This window comes from Macrosteles quadrilineatus, unplaced genomic scaffold, assembly GCF_028750875.1.
Source record: "Macrosteles quadrilineatus isolate MER2022 unplaced genomic scaffold, UCM_ALF_1.0 Scaffold_2__2_contigs__length_208266976, whole genome shotgun sequence".
Taxonomy (NCBI): Eukaryota; Metazoa; Arthropoda; class Insecta; order Hemiptera; family Cicadellidae; genus Macrosteles; species Macrosteles quadrilineatus.
Window position 1 is genome coordinate 126,718,633 of NW_026542595.1, and position 19,870 is coordinate 126,738,502.

The window sequence follows — 19,870 nt, forward strand, 5'->3', positions numbered from 1 at the left end:
GAGGATTTAACTTTTTATCACTTTTAGATCCTAATTAGAGAGTTTTTATTAATATTGAATAAATAGAGGATTTTACAAAAAATAATTATAAAATTCACTGAAAAACGAACTAATTAAAATCACTGTGTTACATTCAAAAGGTATAACTGGTATCTTTTACTCATTGTATAATTTCCATTAAATACACTATTGTTATTTAAGCTAAAACAAGACTATTCATGAATAAATTCTGTTTACAAATGATGATTTTTACTTGAACATTTGCTATGAACGAAAAAGGTCTTAGTTTTATGTAAAACTCAATAAAAATATTTATTCCACTTTGTGGCAATTTCCAAAGAAATGCACAGTACACCAAGCCAAAACTTTAACCTATAGAATATGAACACAGGACAATGATTACTATTGGAATAGTTTGAATGTTATAATATTACAATATTTTACAAAACAACTGTAGACACAATTATGTACAACTGATGATATAAATATTTAATGTGATGATGGTAACTATGGAATGCTGGTTTCATACAGTCCTGAAATCAAAAGAAAATAATAACTATAAAGTACAAAATATACAACAAATATTACGCATGAAACAATATGAGATATAACAGTATATCTACTCTTATATAGGAAATGTTTCTGAGGAGAACAAATTATCTTTGCTGAGTTGCATTTCTTCAATTATTTATTTTTATCTTACCAGTACTCCTATTTACTATGTCATTATGGCTGGTAGGTTGAAGTTTCCTTCCACCATGGGTTGAAGTAGTTATTTCACCACTCATCATATTCAGTATTCAAAATAAAACAACTTTTTCTTGTAGGAGTATATATTCCTAAATGTTTCATAGACGTAACATGTTGTAAATTAATTATTTTCATGACGTAAAATAACGAAGACAATTATCGAAACAACTGGATACGTTTTAAAAGACTCACCACCCAATTTAATCTTAAGCTAATTGAATACAGAGATTTTGATCCACCAATATAATTTTCAATATTAATTGTAATGGCGTGGTTTAGCTCAATAACCTAAACTTATACTTTCACTAAATTGTGCAAACTTAAAATATGATGCTCAAATTTTATTACTTATTGATCTTTGGTTTTACAACTAAATTGTTTGGATAATCCAACGAGCCACAAAATCAAAGTATGATTTAAATACTGACGATTTTTACTATGATTTATACGTGTTTGGATTAGATTAAATTTGTATTCTCTTTATTAGTATTCTATTCTGTCTCAATTTATTTGAAGTGCTATTATAAAATTATCAATAACTTCCGAAACTAACCTTTTTAATAGTGAGTATGATGATCTACAGAGCTCTGGTATCCTCCATGGGTGTGAATTCCAACATAGGATGTAGCCACCTTGCCGTAACCAGAGGTGTATGATGGACCGTAGGCGGGGGCGGAGACCTTAGGGTAGGAAACCTTTGGGTATGAGGGTACTTCAGAGTAAGAGGGCACCTTAGGGTATGAGGGTACTTCATGGTAAGAAGGTACCTTTGGGTATGAGGGCACCTTAGGGTATGAAGGGACAGGAGCGGAGTACCCGTAGTCATAGGACGGCTTAGAGTAAGCTACTGTGGGTTGATAAGCTGGTGCGGTTGGTGCATAAACTCCCTTACCATAGGAGGGGGAAGAAACAGAAAAGATGTCCTTAGCAACCAAGTGGTCGTAGGTGACGTCGTCACATTTTTTGGGAATAGAAACTACACGAGGAGCGTAGGAAGGAGAAACATAGGAAGGTGCGTAGGCTTTAGGAGCGTAAGAAGGAGAAACATAGGAAGGGGCGTAGGATTTGTAGGCTACAGGTGTGTACGCAGGAGCGTAAGACTTATAGATAGGAGCAGGTGCGTAGGTCTTCTTAGGCTCCTGGTAGAATACAGGTTTGTGAACTTCCACATGATGAGGGACTGGCACAGGCACTGGCTTATGAACCTCTACCTTGTAAGGGACTGGGACCTCGACGGGGTAAGGTTTGTCAACGCGCACCTCCACGGGATGTGGTACCGGGTGGGGGACTGGCTTAGGGACTTCCACAGGGTAAGGTTTGGGCACCTCGACGGGGTAAGGCTGGGGAACCTCCACCTTAACTGCTCTGGGAACATCGACGGGCACTGGATGGTGAATCGGCACGGGTATCTGGAATGATGCATTGTGTTATTGAACATTGTTTATGTCTTTCCTTTACATCCTAGGGCGCTTGGCTCTAGCACAGAACCGTTTTACAGTTAACTTTAGGCTAGACCTAGAGGGTCACTGAATAATCACTGAAATCAAATTTGTGATTGGTGGAATTTGAATCCGGGACGTTCAAGTCTTTTGACTTCACTACTTTTGGGATGTGAAGGATCTCCTCCCGTTTTCGAATAAACTAAATTTACATTTACCCATTTACCCAAACTAGATAGGGTAGTTAGGTAAAGGTAGATTTAGGTTTCTTGAAAACGTGAGTAATTCCTTTGCCTCCTTAAACGTAGAGTGTAGTGAGATAATTGCGTAAGAAAACACTATTTTACCTCAAACTAAAAGTGAATTTCTCTTCAGATGAACACTTTAAATACATCTGTGTAAAAAAATCAGAAACAAAAAAAAACTGAAATATGCTTTTGATATTTCATACTGGCTTTGCCATCCGACCCTACGAAACCTAGCATTTTTCTTTATCCCAGACGACCGGAATGATAATTTTATCACAGCTGTAGGCTATTACTCCACAATTCTCTTACCTTCTTGATGACTTCTACAGGCACGGGGTGAGGCACTGGGACAGGCACATGGGTAGTGATGGTCTTGACTCTGATGATTCCTTCCTCAATCTTTACTCCACCCAGGAGAGCTTCAAGACCCTTCAGACCTATAAATAGACGATTAGTCACCATTTATCAGCACAATGGTTCCCACGTTTTTGGTGTCTTAAATTGGAAAAATATAGAAAATTAGCCTTCATATTTTGACTTTAATTTAAAAATATTATCATCGCTTATTAAGCGTTGATTATGTATACTCAGGTATCATCAAAAGAGACTTGTTGAATCCTTCAGAGCTTTAAAAGTAACTGAGTACTTAAAAAAAAGTAAAAGGCCCTTAGTGACATATGTTTATCCTAAATTAAATGGATTAATATAATAAGTAACTTTCTTGTTGTGTTAAATGAAGAATTACAGAAAGACAAACGTGTATTTATCTTTATGATATGAATTATTTCCTTGCTGTATTAGGTTCTAATACAAAAAGATTATCAAGAAATTAGGGAAACCCCGTTGATTATCTTTGCTGATCAATCTTTTCACTTTTTTGAGAATCATTATGTATTCGCCACCTAAAGAATTCAGTAAATAAAATTTAGCCATACCTCCGGGGAATCCACCCAAGTATCCGTGGCCGTATGAAGTGTATTCTCCATGGTGATGTCCGCCAAAACCGTAAGCAGGAGCGTACGTGGCGACAACAGGGGCGTGAGGTTCCAGATGCTGAGCGTAGACACCACCATACAACCCCAGGTCATGGGCTACAGCCAAGTGCTCTCCCGGACTATACTGAGGTACGACCTCGGGTACCTCATAGGCCGAGCCTAGGTGTGGGTCTGGATACAGTCCTGTGAGAAAGTAGAGTTAGTGATGTAGTGAAGGTTTACACTCCACCGTACAACCCCAGGTCATGGGCTACAGCCAGGTGCTCTCCCGGACTGTACTGAGGCACGACCTCTGGTACCTCATAGGCTGAGCCTAGGTGTGGGTCTGGATACAGTCCTGTGAGAAAGTAGAGTTAGTGATGTAGTGAAGGTTTACACTCCACCGTACAACCCCAGGTCATGGGCTACAGATAGGTGCTCTCCCGGGCTATACTGCGTCACGACCTCGAGTACCTCACAGGCCAAGCCTAGGTCCTGTGAGATAGTTTAATAGAAACGAAACCATCCTGATTACAAGAAGGCGTACCTACCTCTCTTTTGAGTTTTGGAGCTATTTTCTTTGTCATTTTTCGTGGCTGGTTTCGGGGTTTTCACCGATGTCTTCTCTGATTTCTTGGTCGACTTCTTCGGGTCGGGATCTGCGTCCGCGGAGCACAGAGCTACGATGGCGAGAATAACTACTGCTACCTGTTGAGAGAATTTATTGTTAGTTCCTTATGGGTACGTTTGTAGGCAAACTAATATTTTAATTTCAAGGTAAATTGACACTGTGTTTTGGGAGGTAAGAAAAACTCCCAAAGTTAAACAGGCTAGGATATAGTCACTTGAAAACAGGATGAGTTTCCGTAATTCCCGAAACGCCACGTGGAAAATTAAAACAAACATCTTTCATGAACTTGGCAAAAAAAATATACAGAAATGTTTCCAAACAAGGTAGCGCGGAGGGAGCACGTTGAACAAAGCCAAAAATATTGCTGGTTGAAGATTGACCCTCTGTATCTTACCAATCGTTTGTTTATTTGACTTACCATAACTGTACTTTTTTACCTTTCAATCTGACAGACATCAAGTCTTTGGTAACGGGAAGTTGATATTTGAAAGAAAATTAAAATGAGTTTGTGAATAGGATGGAACAGGGTACAAAATGCAACAGTCATGTCAGTGATTTAAATCCTTGTTTCAGCAGTAAAACTATCAAAATCAAATGTAAAATGCCATCTCTCGTAGTTCCGGAGAGAACTCTGATTTTTAAGAAAACAAAATAAGAGCTAGCACTTTGGCTATTTGTTAAAAGGCATTATATTATCTTTCTGGATAATTGATAGCTTTATCCTAAATCCATATCAAAGAATCTTTATCCCCTTCAGTTTAAGCAATTCCCATTCGAAGAATCGTTATCTCAACTAAAAATATAGCTACCATACCAAGGACCTTTATAGGACTCACACTGTGATACCCTTTGGCTTTAAAAGTTCTGAGGTTAGGATTTTAAAAGTAAAATATTGATTGGTGTCCATGGCTGCCATGAGAATACATACAATGTTTGCAATTTGCTATGCCACCCAAATGTAAACAAGCTGAACTGTCAAACCACATTAATTCACAATTCCACAGCTGGTTTATAAATAGGCATAATCTCCAAAATCGTATGACATGTTTATGATGGTTCATTGATTTTTATTTTATCACGAACTAGCTGTACCCGCGGGCTTTGCCCCGTTTAACTTCTTAATTTTCAAGATGAGCTCGTTCGCATGGCTCAATCACGTCCTGGTTGAAGTGCGTTCGCTACGCTCACTCACCTTTAGGTTGGAGCTCGTTCGCTGCACTCACTTGCCTTCAGGTTAGCTCGTTCGCTACGCTAACTCGCCTCCAGGTTGAAGTTCGTTCGCTACGCTCACTCACCTTTTGGTTGCAAATTAGCTGTTGTTATAAATTTAAAAAAAATAATAATAGTTCTGCACCCTGTTGGCCATCCTTGTAACTTTAAAGCTATTGAACATCATAGAACAGAACCAACTTGTTTAATTGAAACAGCTAATAACATTCTTTAATTCCCTTTAAATATGAAAAATCATAAGGTTAACATGGGAAACTCCAGAGCCACTGGGGTGGAGCCCGAGAGTCCGATCAGAATAAAAACAACTTAGTTTTCCTATTTAATGCCTAAAGAATCGATGTACCAAATTTCAGCCTCCTAGGTAAATGGGAAGTGGGAGAATTAGTGATGAGTGAGTGAGTGAGTGAGTGAGTGTGTCAGTGAGGGCTTTGCCTTTTATATATTTAGATACTAGAAAAATGTACCGGTATGGATCGTATGGATCATAAACATAATTTATTTTCAGACCAAAAACGTCATTTGTTTATGTTTATGATCCATATACCGGGTCTTTTCTAGTATTCGTGGATTTTATGAAATAAGTGAGATTGTATATCTGTTGCTGTATCCAACCCTAATTAATTATTTAAAATTTCGCTAATGAATAATTGAATTGATTGATTTTGTGAAAGTTTACATTTATTTGAATCATTTTCGAACAATTAACATGTGTTTATAGTAGGGCACACACCTTAAATTTGAAAGTTTTTCTCCGGGAGATAATTACTCTCCAGCAAACCTAAGGACTTGTTAAACTAATTCTATTTAAATCGGGAATAAATGTTATATTTTTAAGTAGACATTTCAGTGTAAATCCAAACAATCAAATGGAAATTCGCTTAGTCTGCAGGTTTGCTGCGGCGGGGGTATTGTTATATTCTCCATAGTCAAATTAAAGCAGTGTTGTAAATATACATCTACTAAGAATATTTCTGTAAATTTAAAAAAAGCGAATGTGAAGTAGATGATAGAAGAAAATATAATTAGTAGCTATGCAGAACCTCTGGACAGAATAAAAGTAGGTATAGTTGAAATTTAGTTTGTAAATTGAATTAAAATACAAATAAAGTGTAAACATTGAGTCAGTTAAATTTTTAAAACTGCACCAGTACATATTTCTTAGTTTTTTTTAAATCTATTAAAATCCGATCCAAACATTTGTATATCAGTCCAAATTTGTAAACATAAAGCTACCATATCAAAATTATTCGAAAATATTATAAATTGTAATGATCCTTCTGTTTCCATGAAAATAAGTATATTTTCATAAATATATTAATCAAACTATTCTCATAATCAAAAAAACTTAAAAATCTTGAGAGCAGGAGCTGTACCTCTTAACCTCTGCTGTTTGAACTGTCAAATTATAGTATTTACAGCTGACTCCAATTAATACTTTTTAATACTTTTCACATTATTCCAAAATGTAAACATTGAAACTTTGGAAGCCCATGGGGCGTAGCCCAAGTGAAATATAATAACAGGAATATGTTAAACAGGTAGGTAAGCTACCTTTATTCAAATTTTTTTTCAATCGGTTCAGTGATTCTTGCGTTATTAGGTAACAGACACACACACACACACACACCCACACACACACACCCACACACACACACGCACACACACACCGACACACCCTCTCATTTTTATATATTAGTATCGATTTGTTTATAAGCCAATCATCGGTCTCAGGTAAGAAGAGACACGACTCTCGGCTTTTTAAATAATAAGTTATTTGTATTTTGTATTTTAAAGTTGTTGTTAATGATATCCGTGACGAAAAGAGGTGTAGTCATGTGGCTACCCAAAAATCACTGCGAGTATCAACGGATACAGACGACTCATAGTAAACAACCCGGGCTTTGAATCGCAAAACTTTCCATTAGTTTATCATTAATAATTGGTACATTAATTCAACTAAAGCTAAATTTGTTTTTTGTACCTTGATAACTTGAGATTATAGATTAATAAATACACCTCTCTAGATTTAGGCTCAGTGACACCTAGTGGTGACTAGACGAACTGATGCGCGCCTTAGTTAGGGTGAAACATGTTAGGAGCGCTAGCGTAGTCGTCGATCACAGTACGTTGTCGATGTTTACGCGAAACCGATCGTAGACTACTAAACTGACTTATTAATAAAATTACAGGAATTTTATACAGGTAAATGAATTTGACATTTGAATATTACTTGGTATAATTTCTCCATAACATAAAAATCCTCCAATTGAACAGTAAAGCTCTAAATATTTAGTAAGGAAATACAGGTACAGGTTTATAATGACTTATCTAATAATTTATTGTTTTCAATACGATTTGTTTCAACTAGCGACACCAATGCTATAGTTAATGATTATTATTGACATTCCTCTGTTGTAATAAATCAGTACTGTAATGTAGCCTTCTTTCACACCAGCGCGGTGCGGCACCGTCCCGCACCGTCGATGCGGGGCGACCCGCAAGGCCCTTTCACACTAGCTGCCCGGATCCGGGCGTTTCCAGGCTGAAACTTTGTGATTTTTGGATCCATTTCATTCAAATAAATAAAAGTAAGGTGGTTATGCTACTTGTTGTATCCGAAAATAAAATACAGTGCCCCCTTGCTAAATAACCTAAATTGGATTGATGCCGTGTGTGTAAAAATGTCAATTCCTTGTGTTTTTTTTTTTTTTTTTAAGTTATGGTGACAGCTGTGGGATGAATCTCAGACTTCAAACATGATCTCAAATTCTTTGTTTGAAGTTCATTGTTGGTGATGGTGAGTTAATGTTGTTCAAAGGTTTATTGCGGACATTTTCCATCACGAATGTAAAAAAACAATACACAACGTTTCGGGATCTGGAATCTGATCCCGTCTTCAGGTGAAAAAACTTAACTAACACATTACAACTAACAATACACAAACGCCCAACCTAAGTTGGAATACACTACCGAGGGTAGTAGTCAAAAAATATGCACTGTATAGCAGTCAAGTCATGATACAACATGCAATTAATAACAAATCACAAAACACTATAATCTATAAAAGGTTTACGTACAAAAAACTCACACAATGGAACACTAACAACACCGTACGCTATGACTCCACCAATGAGACTGAACCAACATGGCTGACCAATCGGAAACACGGAGACAACAAAAATGGCTTCCGGTCCCTGGAAAAGTAAAACCAACAAAATGGCGGAGCGATGTACGATGCCGCAAGATGGGTGTTAATTATGTTTATTCATATCACGAGTTTTACTACGAGTTAACATAACGTGCGAATTTTGAGGAGAACTCGTTATTTCCCTATTTATTGAACAATTAAGTTCCCTATCCTTTAGTTCCTTGTTCAAAATGGGTAGCCAAAGTGGCCTTATTTCAACCGATGACTGACTGATTGGTTGGTCTGCTAATTTAATGTATGAGGCTTCAATGAGTTTACGTTTGAAAAAATGAGGTTCCTTATGGACAATTTTTGCCTCTTCAAAATTCATACGATGATTTTCGGACCAGCAATGATGAGCGATCTTAGATTTTTCCACTAAACCTTTTTTGGTGTTTTCTCTGTGTTCTTTGATTCTAATGTTCAACGGTCTTTTTGTCTCGCCATAGTAAGGCCTGGAACAATCATTGCAATTTATTCTGTAAACACAGTTTTTAGTATCCTGAGTGTCATTTTTGGGTTTTGTTTTGACGAGACTCTGCCTAAGTGTGTTTTGTGTCCTAAATGCTGTTTGCACATTAAATTTCCTAGCAACCCTTCTGATTTTTTCCGACAGTCCTGACACATACGGGATTGACATGTGGACGAGTTTTTCCTTGCGATTTTGTAAAGGTTCACGCGTAGCCCTATCTTTCTTGCATTTGTTTATAATGGATCGAGGGTATCCGTTACTAGCCAAATCCTGTTCTACTTTCTTAATTTCATCCTTTAACTCATCCTGATTGGAGCAAATGCTCTTAGCCCTGTCAAACAGAGAGTAAGCAACCCCCTCCTTGACAGAAATTTGGTGGTTTGATTGAAAGTTTAGATACTGCCCTGTGTGTGTCTTTTTTCTATAAACAGATGTTCTAAGACTGTTCAAATGCTTTTCTACGCACACGTCCAAAAAGGGGAGTTTGTTTTGTGATTCCACCTCCATGGTTAGTTTTATGGAGGATGAAACGCTATTAAGATGCTCTAAAAACTCATTCAATTTATCATCTCCATGAGGGAAAACCACGAAAGTTTAATCGACATATCTCCACCATATCCTCGGTTTGAGCCGAGCTGAAGCCAAAGCTTTTTGCTCAAACTCCTCCATAAATATGTTGGCAAAGATAGGTGACAATGGTGACCCCATGGCCATACCCTCATCTTGACGGTATAATTTACCCTCTAATTGGAAATAGTTACATTGAGTACACAACTCCAAAAGTTCCATTATGACGTTAACAGGGAGTTTAGTTCTGTTTGCTAAAGTATCGTCGTTTGTGAGACGGGTCTCAATTATTTTTAGGGTTTCCGAAACGGGGACATTCGTAAACAGACTTTCAACATCGAAGCTGACCAGCTTGTCAGTATCAGCCAGTACGATAGATTTAGACTTTTCTACAAAATCTTTGGAGTTTTTGATAAACGAATCAGTGTTTCCTACTAAAGGCTTTAAAATGTCCAGAAGGACTTTAGACAATTCCCTACAAGCAGAATCACGGGAGCTAACTATTGGTCTCAGAGGAACGTTAGGTTTGTGGATCTTAGGTAACCCGTACATGTGTGGAATTTTGGAATGGTGTGGTGTCAACCGAGTCCTTTGTTTGTCGCTAAAAAACTTTTTGTGTTTTCTTAGAGTACTAGCGATTTTACGCTCGAAAGTTTCTGTGGGGTCTTTTTTCAATTGGGTGTATTGGCCAGATTGCAAAGTTTCTAACATTTTTTCTTCGTATGTCACAGTATCAAGAACTACCGTGGCATTCCCTTTATCCGCGGGCAAAATCTTTACAGTACCGTCTTTCCCAAGGACTGATACTGCTTTGGTTTCCTCTTTACTAAGATTAGGTTTAGGAGTAGGAATTTTCTTTAGTAAAATACTAGCTTCACAACGGAACTGATCCCCCTGAGACTCAGGTAACTGAGAAACAGCAGACTCAATCCCTGTCACAAAATCCAGCGTTTTAACTGATTTAGGCACAACGGAAAAATTTAGCCCTCTGCTCAAAACAGAAATCTCAACTGGGTTTAGAACTTTAGAAGACAGATTCACAACTTGGTTTTTTGCATCATCACACTGTGAAATTTGGTGATTTTTCAACCCGGACAGAGGTTTAGGTCTGTCCGGGTCAACCCGCACTGGTGTGAAAGCTCCCATATGATTCAATAGTCTAAACAGCTTCGTCCGGTGCGGGACGGTCCCGCACCGCGCTGGTGTGAAAGAAGGCTAAACAGCCTACCGGCCTATCACGGAGCAGTCAGTAGCTTACAAAACTTTCTACTGTTTTGTTTTGTTTTTTACATGGTTTATGACTACGCAATGTAGTGTTTGGCTAGGTTTTAGGAGGGTTAGAACAAGCTGTGATTTTAAACTTAGTTTTTAACCTGTACCAAGGTCAATGCCATCGTCATGATTGCGCAATATTCAAGATCCCTCCCCTTTATTATGCCGGATAATTTAGGTTCTACCATTGACTATTGGATACAGAAGGTTCTACTGTACAATGAACACTGTACTGTTAAGTATTGAAGCCTATGCTACTTACCCCTATGGTACTTACGTATTATACGGAGGCCACTTATTTTACAGCGCGCTCCGGCGGTTAGGTTAGGTTGGGTTATCATAAGTTTTTATGACTCACCTCGTATAGTTCGATTCATAACGAAACTAGGAAAGTTCTACAAACATATTTATGATAACCCAACTTAACCCAACCGCCGCAGCGCGCTTTAAAATAAGTGGCCTCCGTATAATACGTGAGTACCCTTTAATTGTGTTTTAATGAGGTCAAATCCCGGCCTATATTGACCGACGCTGGTTCTGAACCTCGACTTAGCGAAATTCCTGCAAACCTAACCTCTATATAACGAACCTCATTTTAACGAAATCCTTGATATAACGAATATTCAGTTCGGTCCCTTTAGATTCGTTATACTGAGGTTGGACTGTACCAGTAACACTGTTAATCCATCTTTTTTAATTTTATGAAAAAATAAACTGTAATATTATTTTATTAGTATTGGTACCATTACTTTTGAACTAAACAAATAATGATATCTATACTATTACTAGCTGACCCGGCGAACTTCGTATCGCCTAAGTTATAGGTTTCCCCTAAGACAGACCGATGGAAAGAAAGTACCGTTACGTTTAATTTTCAAGATGATCTCGTTCGCATCGCTCAATCACGTCCTGGTTGAAGTTCGTTCGCTACGCTCACTCACCTTTGGGTTGGAGCTCGTTCGCTGTGCTCACTTGCCTTTAGGTTGGAGCTCGTTCGCTACGCTAACTCGCCTCCAGGTTAGCTCGATCGCTACGCTCACTCGCCTCTCGCTCAATCATGTCCTGGTTGAAGTTCGTTCGCTACGCTCACTCACCTTTGGGTTGGAGCTCGTTCGCTGCGCTCACTTGCCTTTAGGTTGGAGCTCGTTCGCTACGCTAACTCGCCTCCAGGTTAGCTCGTTCGCTACGCTCACTCGCCTCTCGCTCAATCACGTCCTGGTTGAAGTTCGTTCGCTCCGCTCACTCACCTTTGGGTTGGAGCTCGTTCGCTACGCTAACTCGCCTCCAGGTTAGCTCGTTCGCTACGCTCACTCACCTTTGGGTTGGAGCTCGTTCGCTGCGCTCACTTGCCTTTAGGTTGGAGCTCGTTCGCTACGCTAACTCGCCTCCAGGTTAGCTCGTTCGCTACGCTCACTCGCCTCTCGCTCAATCACGTCCTGGTTGAAGTTCGTTCGCTACGCTCACTCACCTTTGGGTTGGAGCTCGTTCGCTGCGCTAACTCGCCTCCAGGTTAGCTCGTTCGCTACGCTCACTCGCCTCTCGCTCAATCACGTCCTGGTAGAAGTTCGTTCGCTACGCTCACTCACCTTTTGGTTGCAAATTAGCTGTTGTCATAAATGTAAAAGAAATAATAGTGCTGCACCCTGTTGGTAATCCTTGTAACTTTAATGCTATTGAACATCATAGAACAGAACCAACTTGTTTAATTGAAACAGCTGTTAAGATTCATTAATTCCATTTCTCATAAGGTTAACATGGGAAACTCCAGAGCCACTGGGGCGGAGCCCTTTTAAGAATTTCGAAACGGGAAATAGTTTACTTCCTATTCGCATACCTACAGAATTTACACACCAAATTTCATAACGATCGGTGAAGTCGTTCCGGAGGAGTTTGCAGACAAACACTGTGACACGAGAATTTTATATATTAGATATACAAATTTAGTGGTGTTTGTCTCCTCAACATATGGATGGATTCAGTGTTGTTCATTCCTACCTGTTTTGTGATAACGATTTCTCAAATGTAAACGCTAAAAAAAGAACAAAGATTACATAGTTTACTTTGATAACATAACAAAGGTTCCTTCGAAAAATTACACTTACCAGTCCCAAACTCGTAAATAGCTTGAGAAATATTTAAATACGTTTCAAGATTATTCTAAACAATGTTTCAACCTGGTTTTCAGTAGTTTCTAAATGTACTATCTAATTTCCAAGTTTGCATTTATGTGAAACAGTATGACATGGAGACAGTTTGCAAAACAACTAATTCTTGCGACAACTGAAGCAATTGCGACTGAACACGAATTAGTCCAAATTTGCTAGAAATGTCAATAGCCTCGACATAAATGTGAACCGCTTTCGTGCAACTGCGAGTCTTCGGTTTTTTGACAGTGAAGCGAGGCTGCCTCGCCCCAAGTTGCCGAGATCCTTGACCCGTTTACTTGGTTTGCTAGCGTTTTCATCCGAGGAAATGTTATCCTAGCATGGGATGAATAGTATCGTGTTTATTTTTCACAGTGGTTTAGTTAGAAAAGATTACTCTTGAAATTTAAAATTCAATTTTAGCATTAGAGTGGAAATTGAATTTCAGGTTAAATGGTCTTTCCTACGTTAGTTGTTTTGACATCGCAGACTCAGAGGATTAGAGGGGTGGGTAGCTGAATTTGATTTAAATAACTCGAAAAAGGGAGGGGTTCCCTTTCAAAACATAGTGTAGTTAAAACAAGTATCGTAGAAAAAGTAAATTAACTAAAATTCAAATAGTTATCCTTTGCTATCATGAACTTGAGAAACACAGTGGATTTTCTATAGTGTCATGGGATAGAGAGGGTACTTTTTATACTTAGATTACATTGTATAGGTTTAGGTCGTGGATGCAGCTTTGCTTTAGTATACCGATTATTTCCTAGTATTTCCAACGTAATCTCAGCATAGGATAAAATTCTAACCTCGTATTTACGTTTTGAAGAGCACATTAGTATGGAAAAACTCTTTTGAGCTGCAGAAACTATAGCATAATAGTAGAATTTAGTCTAAAACTCCGTAAGCCAAAGAGTTTTTTTTATTTATTAGAAAAAAAGAATACATTGTAGAGGTATAGGCTGTGTAATTGGCTAACGATTGGGACAAGTGAGACTTTTCCGGGGAGCCAAATGTGGAGTAAGTAGAGTATAGTGCTCACCTTCAAATCAGAAGCTCAGTGGTTCGATTCCATGCGAGATCGTTACCGGATTCAGTTACCATTTTTCATTGAGCTATCGGTTAATTATGATAACAAAGAGACGTTAGAAAGTAACCAGGCCAGGGTTTGGACCGTTCCCTTACAGAAAACCATTTGAAAATGGCAATGGCGTATATATAAAATAAAAAAACATGGAACATTTACCCTACCGTGTGGGAGACCCAACGAAGGCGTGGACGATGGCTACCGTATCACTTTCACTCTAGTTAAGGCAGCAGGAGAGTGTGCGCCATATGGCTCAATGCCGTCCTTTGTCCAGTGATTTAACGAGGGTGAAAAGCGTGTGAGATTTATGTTTATGGACGTAAAGTGCGAAATATCAACCACGTGACGTTGTTAGCGACGAGTGTGTAGAGAATGCGTAAAATACGGCATTGCATATATTTTTATAAAAGAATTATTTTACGCATATCTTTAAGAACAGGGGATTTCAGAGAGTTACCTTTAATTATAATTTCAACTGTAATACTTTAATTGAAATTGTGACAGTACGAAGATAGTGTTTTAAGCCAAGTACAGTATAGAGAAATGGAGATGAGTGTAGGATTAGTGGCGCGATCTTGTAGTCTTGTTAGTGAATAAGGCCGACATGTCCCTTAGACACCACTGTTAATTAATAGCCCATACAGCTAATGGCAACTAAGGGACCTACAGTTTATAGTGGAATTTGAACCACATTTTTGCCTTGGTATATAAGGAATTGGTCTAATAAACAGGATAGTACTGCGGATAGTCGTAGTACTCACTAGTGCGGACGTTAATCCACACCAGGGAGTATCGCATCCACAGATCATGGCTATAAGCTAGAAAATCCCTTGAAGTTCAGATTCTGATATTTATTAACTAACAAAGAGAAGGATTCTCAAATCCCAACTATATTCAAAGAAGAATCAACATGGACAGTAACTTTGCTATTGAAAACGAAGGTTAAAAGGTTACTTTAAAGAAATTATTTCATTCTTTTTAGAGCGTTTGAAGTCGGTTGTACTTTTTTACAAAAATAAATTATCTAATATTTAACTTTGTCGCACAGTGATCATTTTTGATGAAAGTTTGCTTGTATACCATTTTACATGTGTAAGTTGTATAAGTTTAATATGCCGGCCAGTCTCGTAAATAATTTCTGTATACCACCTTTTCACAAGTTATAAAAGTATTTTTCTACTCTCAACTATCTATGCTAGTTTGGCTAAAACTCTATAGCTTCTCTTATCTCTTGGATCCAATTCCATTTTTGTAATTTCGTACCCCGGGACTCCACAAGTCCAAGTCCAAGTGTGTTTGAACGCTGGGGCTGTTGACACATTAAACCAACGCATTCAACACCAGAGTTTTTTAAAAGTGATCTGAAGTAGGCCTATGCGCAACGTGAATATGTCCGAAAGTTATGAGAAAATCCTATCTCTCTGTACCCTCTCTACTACAGATTTGTCGTCCTTAAGGATCAGCTGTAGCCAATTTTAATCCAGTTCATGTAAAGGTGTTGTTTTTGTTATTACTGTAATTTATTTCTTATTATTTCAAAAGCAGTTTGCAACAACTATCTAATTTGAACAATAGCTCTTACTCTAGTTTTAGAAACCAAACAGCAAAGCATAAATCATTAAATCAACCCTAAAATAAGATAAACGGAATTACGTTGACACTAGCGCTCACGTCACTAACGTAAACCACGTATGAAAAACAAGTTTTAAAGTTTCAAATGGGATGAGGGGTCTACTTGTGTTGCTCTATGCTGCCATCCTCTCCTGCTCGCCCAACTACAGCCCTCATACTGAACAGACCAATAACACCAACCCAAAATTGTTGAATAGATGCAATACTCCCTAGGAATCATAAGGAAGATTTACTAAACAGTACATCATGTTATCGTAAATTGCATAGCAGGTTACACACAGGAAGTATTGGTTTAAGGCACTCCTAGCCGCATATCCTCGCAAGGTCTTTGACACAAGGGCATTGCCTAACTGGTCAGCAAGGTTCTATATGATATAATTATTGTCTCGGACCCATGGCGACCTTGGCTTTGACTGGACTTGAACATAATTGGGTCAAGTTTATTTTGATTTGACTGCAAGCCCAACCAGGAATTGTTGGTTTACTAGGTCGTTGTTTGGCCTTACAGGAACTTTCAGTAGGCATTGAGGAACTTTCAGTTAGAGCAGGACGGTCTTTCAATAAGCAGTGGATCTTTCAAGAAACTATTAAATTTTAGGAATTTTTGGCAATTATTGTGGAAATTCTAGCAATGGGAGAACTCTTAGTAAGCATTAGAGTATCTTTCAGTAAGTCGTATTGGATGTAAAAAAAACTGTTAAAAATAGTGTTGTGTATTTTATGGAGTCAAACTACATAAGCTAATTAACTAGGATAGTATTTATAATAAATTAATTATGTATAACTCATGAAAAACTTGTAAGCATAGTTGAGATAACTCCTTTAAGACCCATTCATTTGAAATTATCCAAAGTAGATTTGTAGTACACAAGGTTATGATATGTGGATTTGTTCAACATTAAATAATTAAGTAGGTATACAACCGTAAGAAAACAATGTGAGAAAAGTTCTTCATTTATTTTCCTTTATCCGTTTTAACACGTTGTAACAAAGTAGAATATTTTTCTTGTAGGGAATTAAATCTAATTTCAGTAAGAAGTATTTCAATGCAAATTGTTCATTTTCTTGCTCAAGTTTTTAATTTGTTTCCAACATTCAGTAGCAGTTTGAATTTCAAAATAGTCTTTTGAGAAGATCTGCAAATCTGTAGACATCACTGTCTTAAAATTAGATTTTTTTTTCAGTATAAAATTTGTTATTTTTTTTGTAACTCTATTATGTTTTAATAGCTTAAACCGTCGTATATGTGACAATATCACGATAAAATATATATTTTAACATTCTAAATCTTTTTGTTGCAATTTTTCAATGACGTCATCTCAGTAATGACGTTATAAACGCAGCTGAAAACTATTAAGAATAAAGTACTCTTTGTAATCCCACAAGGTAGGGTCATTTAACCGCATTTGTCTTGGCAATTAACCCAATCAAAGTACTGTGTACGATAGTAAAGGGAAAGTGTAAGCACGCCGTACTTTGTTTTGTTACGCCATTCTGTCTGGTGAACTGTCATGTGTAAATAGCAGACGACGGAAGTGTTGCTAGTAAACAAACAGCTGTTAGTCATTGTTGTGGGGTTAACGATATCAAATCACTACTCAGATTGAGAAGTAGTTCTAGGTAATGTTTGTCGTCTTTTGGAATGAATAACATTTATTTTGCTTGGATTTTAAGTTGGAGGTAATCCGTTGAGGTTTTCATTTTTGTGTTTAAGGCTGATAATTTGTGTTTTTCTAGAAGTCTCTGTGTGCTATTTTGACAAACATAACACAAAGCTATAAACTAAATCAATTTGTAAAGTTATAACTTTGAAAATTTAGGTCGGTGGTCTAATTGAAATAGTTTTTACTGCTCGATGAGTCTGTCTATGATGTATGTTATTTCCGATAATGTTTGGACCGTTCTGTTCAAATAAATGTTAAAAGCCACTGCCATAGATGGACAGAAAAATATAAAATGGAAATGTAGACAAAACCAACCCAACGTATTATAACTTTGAACAACTTTATGTTTGCGGTCTCTTAGTAGGGATTCAATGATAACAACAGTTTCTGGAGACACAAGTCTCCATCATCAGGTTTAATTCAAGACGATAATTTTGTGTACACATTCCGTACTATTTGTCACTTTTAAATTGCAAACAAAAATAAACACATTAACACAGAAACATTTTATAGATGCATATTTTTAATGTGCAATTTATGTGTATTCGTAAAACGTTAATGAATTGTAAAATTGCGGTTTTTGCCATTTTCTGTTATCCTATGATTATAGAAGTTCACAATTCCATAAAGAATTTGTTGTACATGACAAAAGTAGGATAATTTTCCATTATTCGTATGATTATAGTACGATTCCGTAATTAAGTTATTACATCTGACAAAAATAACAATTACGTTTTTTTCTGTCATTCTTTATTGCTGCAATCATAGTTCAATTCTATTATGAAGTTGTTACACTACTTGGCTATAACAGATTCCTGATTGTCCATATGAGACAGAATTGATCAATTATCAAATGTAAATCTAGGGAATTGCTGTTATGAAACAAATTACAGTTAGATATGTTTCATAGTTTGTTGCGTGTATGAACTACTTTTAACTATTATGTACCTAAAAAAGATATAATATAAGGGATTACAGAATTATTCAAGATCTTGGCTGTAGAATATTAGGTTGAATGAAAAAAACCAATGAACTCATCCTTAACTTAAATTAATTGTAATATTGTAATTTGATGAAATTTCAAAAAAATATTGTAATAAATTACTTTGATGATAAAAGCTTTCATAGCCTCCTACAGAGTAAATAAACCTTATTAATCTGAAAATAGAATTTCCATAAAATTGTTATGCAATTATTTTTCAATGACATTTATCCATTTAAAATTAATTTATCTATCAAAGTACAGCTTAGTCAACATTTGTACCAAAGTTAACGCTTTCATTTGATCATCGTGGGTTTAATTTTCAATAATGAACAGACAAATACCTGATTCATAACAAAGATTTATGGATGTTAACTAGTATTTTGGTCTACAAAAAAAAACAATTCCACTTAAATTTTGTTGGCACAATATATTGCAATTAGATTGAATGGCAATTAAAAGACAAATAATTTCATCATAAATATAACTAAAGTTCGTGATGAAATTAAAAATTCTTGGTTCAATAAAAAAATAGCCTTTCAGAAGATTGTTGATTTACGGTAATAAAGTCAACATTTTCAAAATAACAAAATAAACCCAAAGAAAAATAATTTTTTCATCTACATTAATTTACAAACTCATTTCTTTTTGACACCAACATATTTTGTTACTATTCAGTATAAGACTTATTATTTTCGTACTTCAAAGACAAACGAGTACCTACCTTAAGTGTGTACATGGTGCGGCTGCTGCACCGTTCTCCGCCGATTCCAAAACTGTATGTGTGCATTTTATGTCGGGAACTGGGGCAGTGTCGCAAGAGACCGGTCGACAAGGCCAGGGGACAGGAGACGACCTGACCATCGGACGTCCACGGGGCAGCGAGGAAGTGGAAGGGAATACTGCAGGGAGCGGGCTCTAGGGTCAAACATGTCGGTAGTTTGTCTCTGATAGAAGGAAAAAATTTATTTGTGGGATTTGAACCCGGGACCTCGGGGTGTTAAGTCCTGCGCTTTGCCACACGGGGATGGTGACACTAGGCTCATACGAGTGCTGATTGTCTCTGATTAAGGGTGAAATCCATTGTTGATTGGTAGGGTTTGATCCCGGGACCTCGGGGGTTGAGGTCCTGCGCTCTGACTTCGGACACGTCAACAATAGTAGGTTGAAGGGGACGAATCATTGGTGATTGCCAAGATTTGAACCCAGGACCTTGGGGGTTAAGTCCTGTACTTTGACACTCGGAGGAAGTGGCACCAGGGCAAAACGTGTTAATAATAGTAATCTACACAAGGAAATACAATCCATTGTTGAGCGGGATTTTAACCCGAGACCTCGTAGACCAAAGTCTTGCTCTCTACTAACTAGAAGGAGTGTATGGAATGGTTGTGTCTAGAATATTCCCTACTAACTGACTAAATTAAATTTCTTAAGTCATTTCAAGAAGAGAGGCATTGTGAGTTTATTCGTTGTTGCCATGGAGACCAATCAATATTTACTTCTAGAAAGCCCATGGGGAGGAGTACTAGCCTACTAGGTCAATTTTGAAGCGGAAATAGAAACTCATCAGTTTGATATTTCTTTATTTCTATAA

General features: G+C 37.3%; 1 protein-coding gene across 1 annotated transcript; it reads right to left on the reverse strand.

Moving 5' to 3' along the window:
• Positions 1-411: 411 nt before the first annotated feature.
• On the reverse strand, positions 412-19,071 carry LOC128986797 (adhesive plaque matrix protein-like). Its single transcript, XM_054407319.1, has 6 exons — positions 18,997-19,071; positions 3,963-4,115; positions 3,373-3,615; positions 2,747-2,874; positions 1,304-2,159; positions 412-533 (listed from the first exon to the last, which is right to left on the reverse strand). The coding sequence occupies exons 1-5, from the start codon at positions 19,064-19,066 to the stop codon at positions 1,308-1,310; spliced, it is 1,446 nt and encodes a 481-aa protein (XP_054263294.1). The 5' UTR covers positions 19,067-19,071; the 3' UTR covers positions 412-533; positions 1,304-1,307.
• Positions 19,072-19,870: the final 799 nt, after the last annotated feature.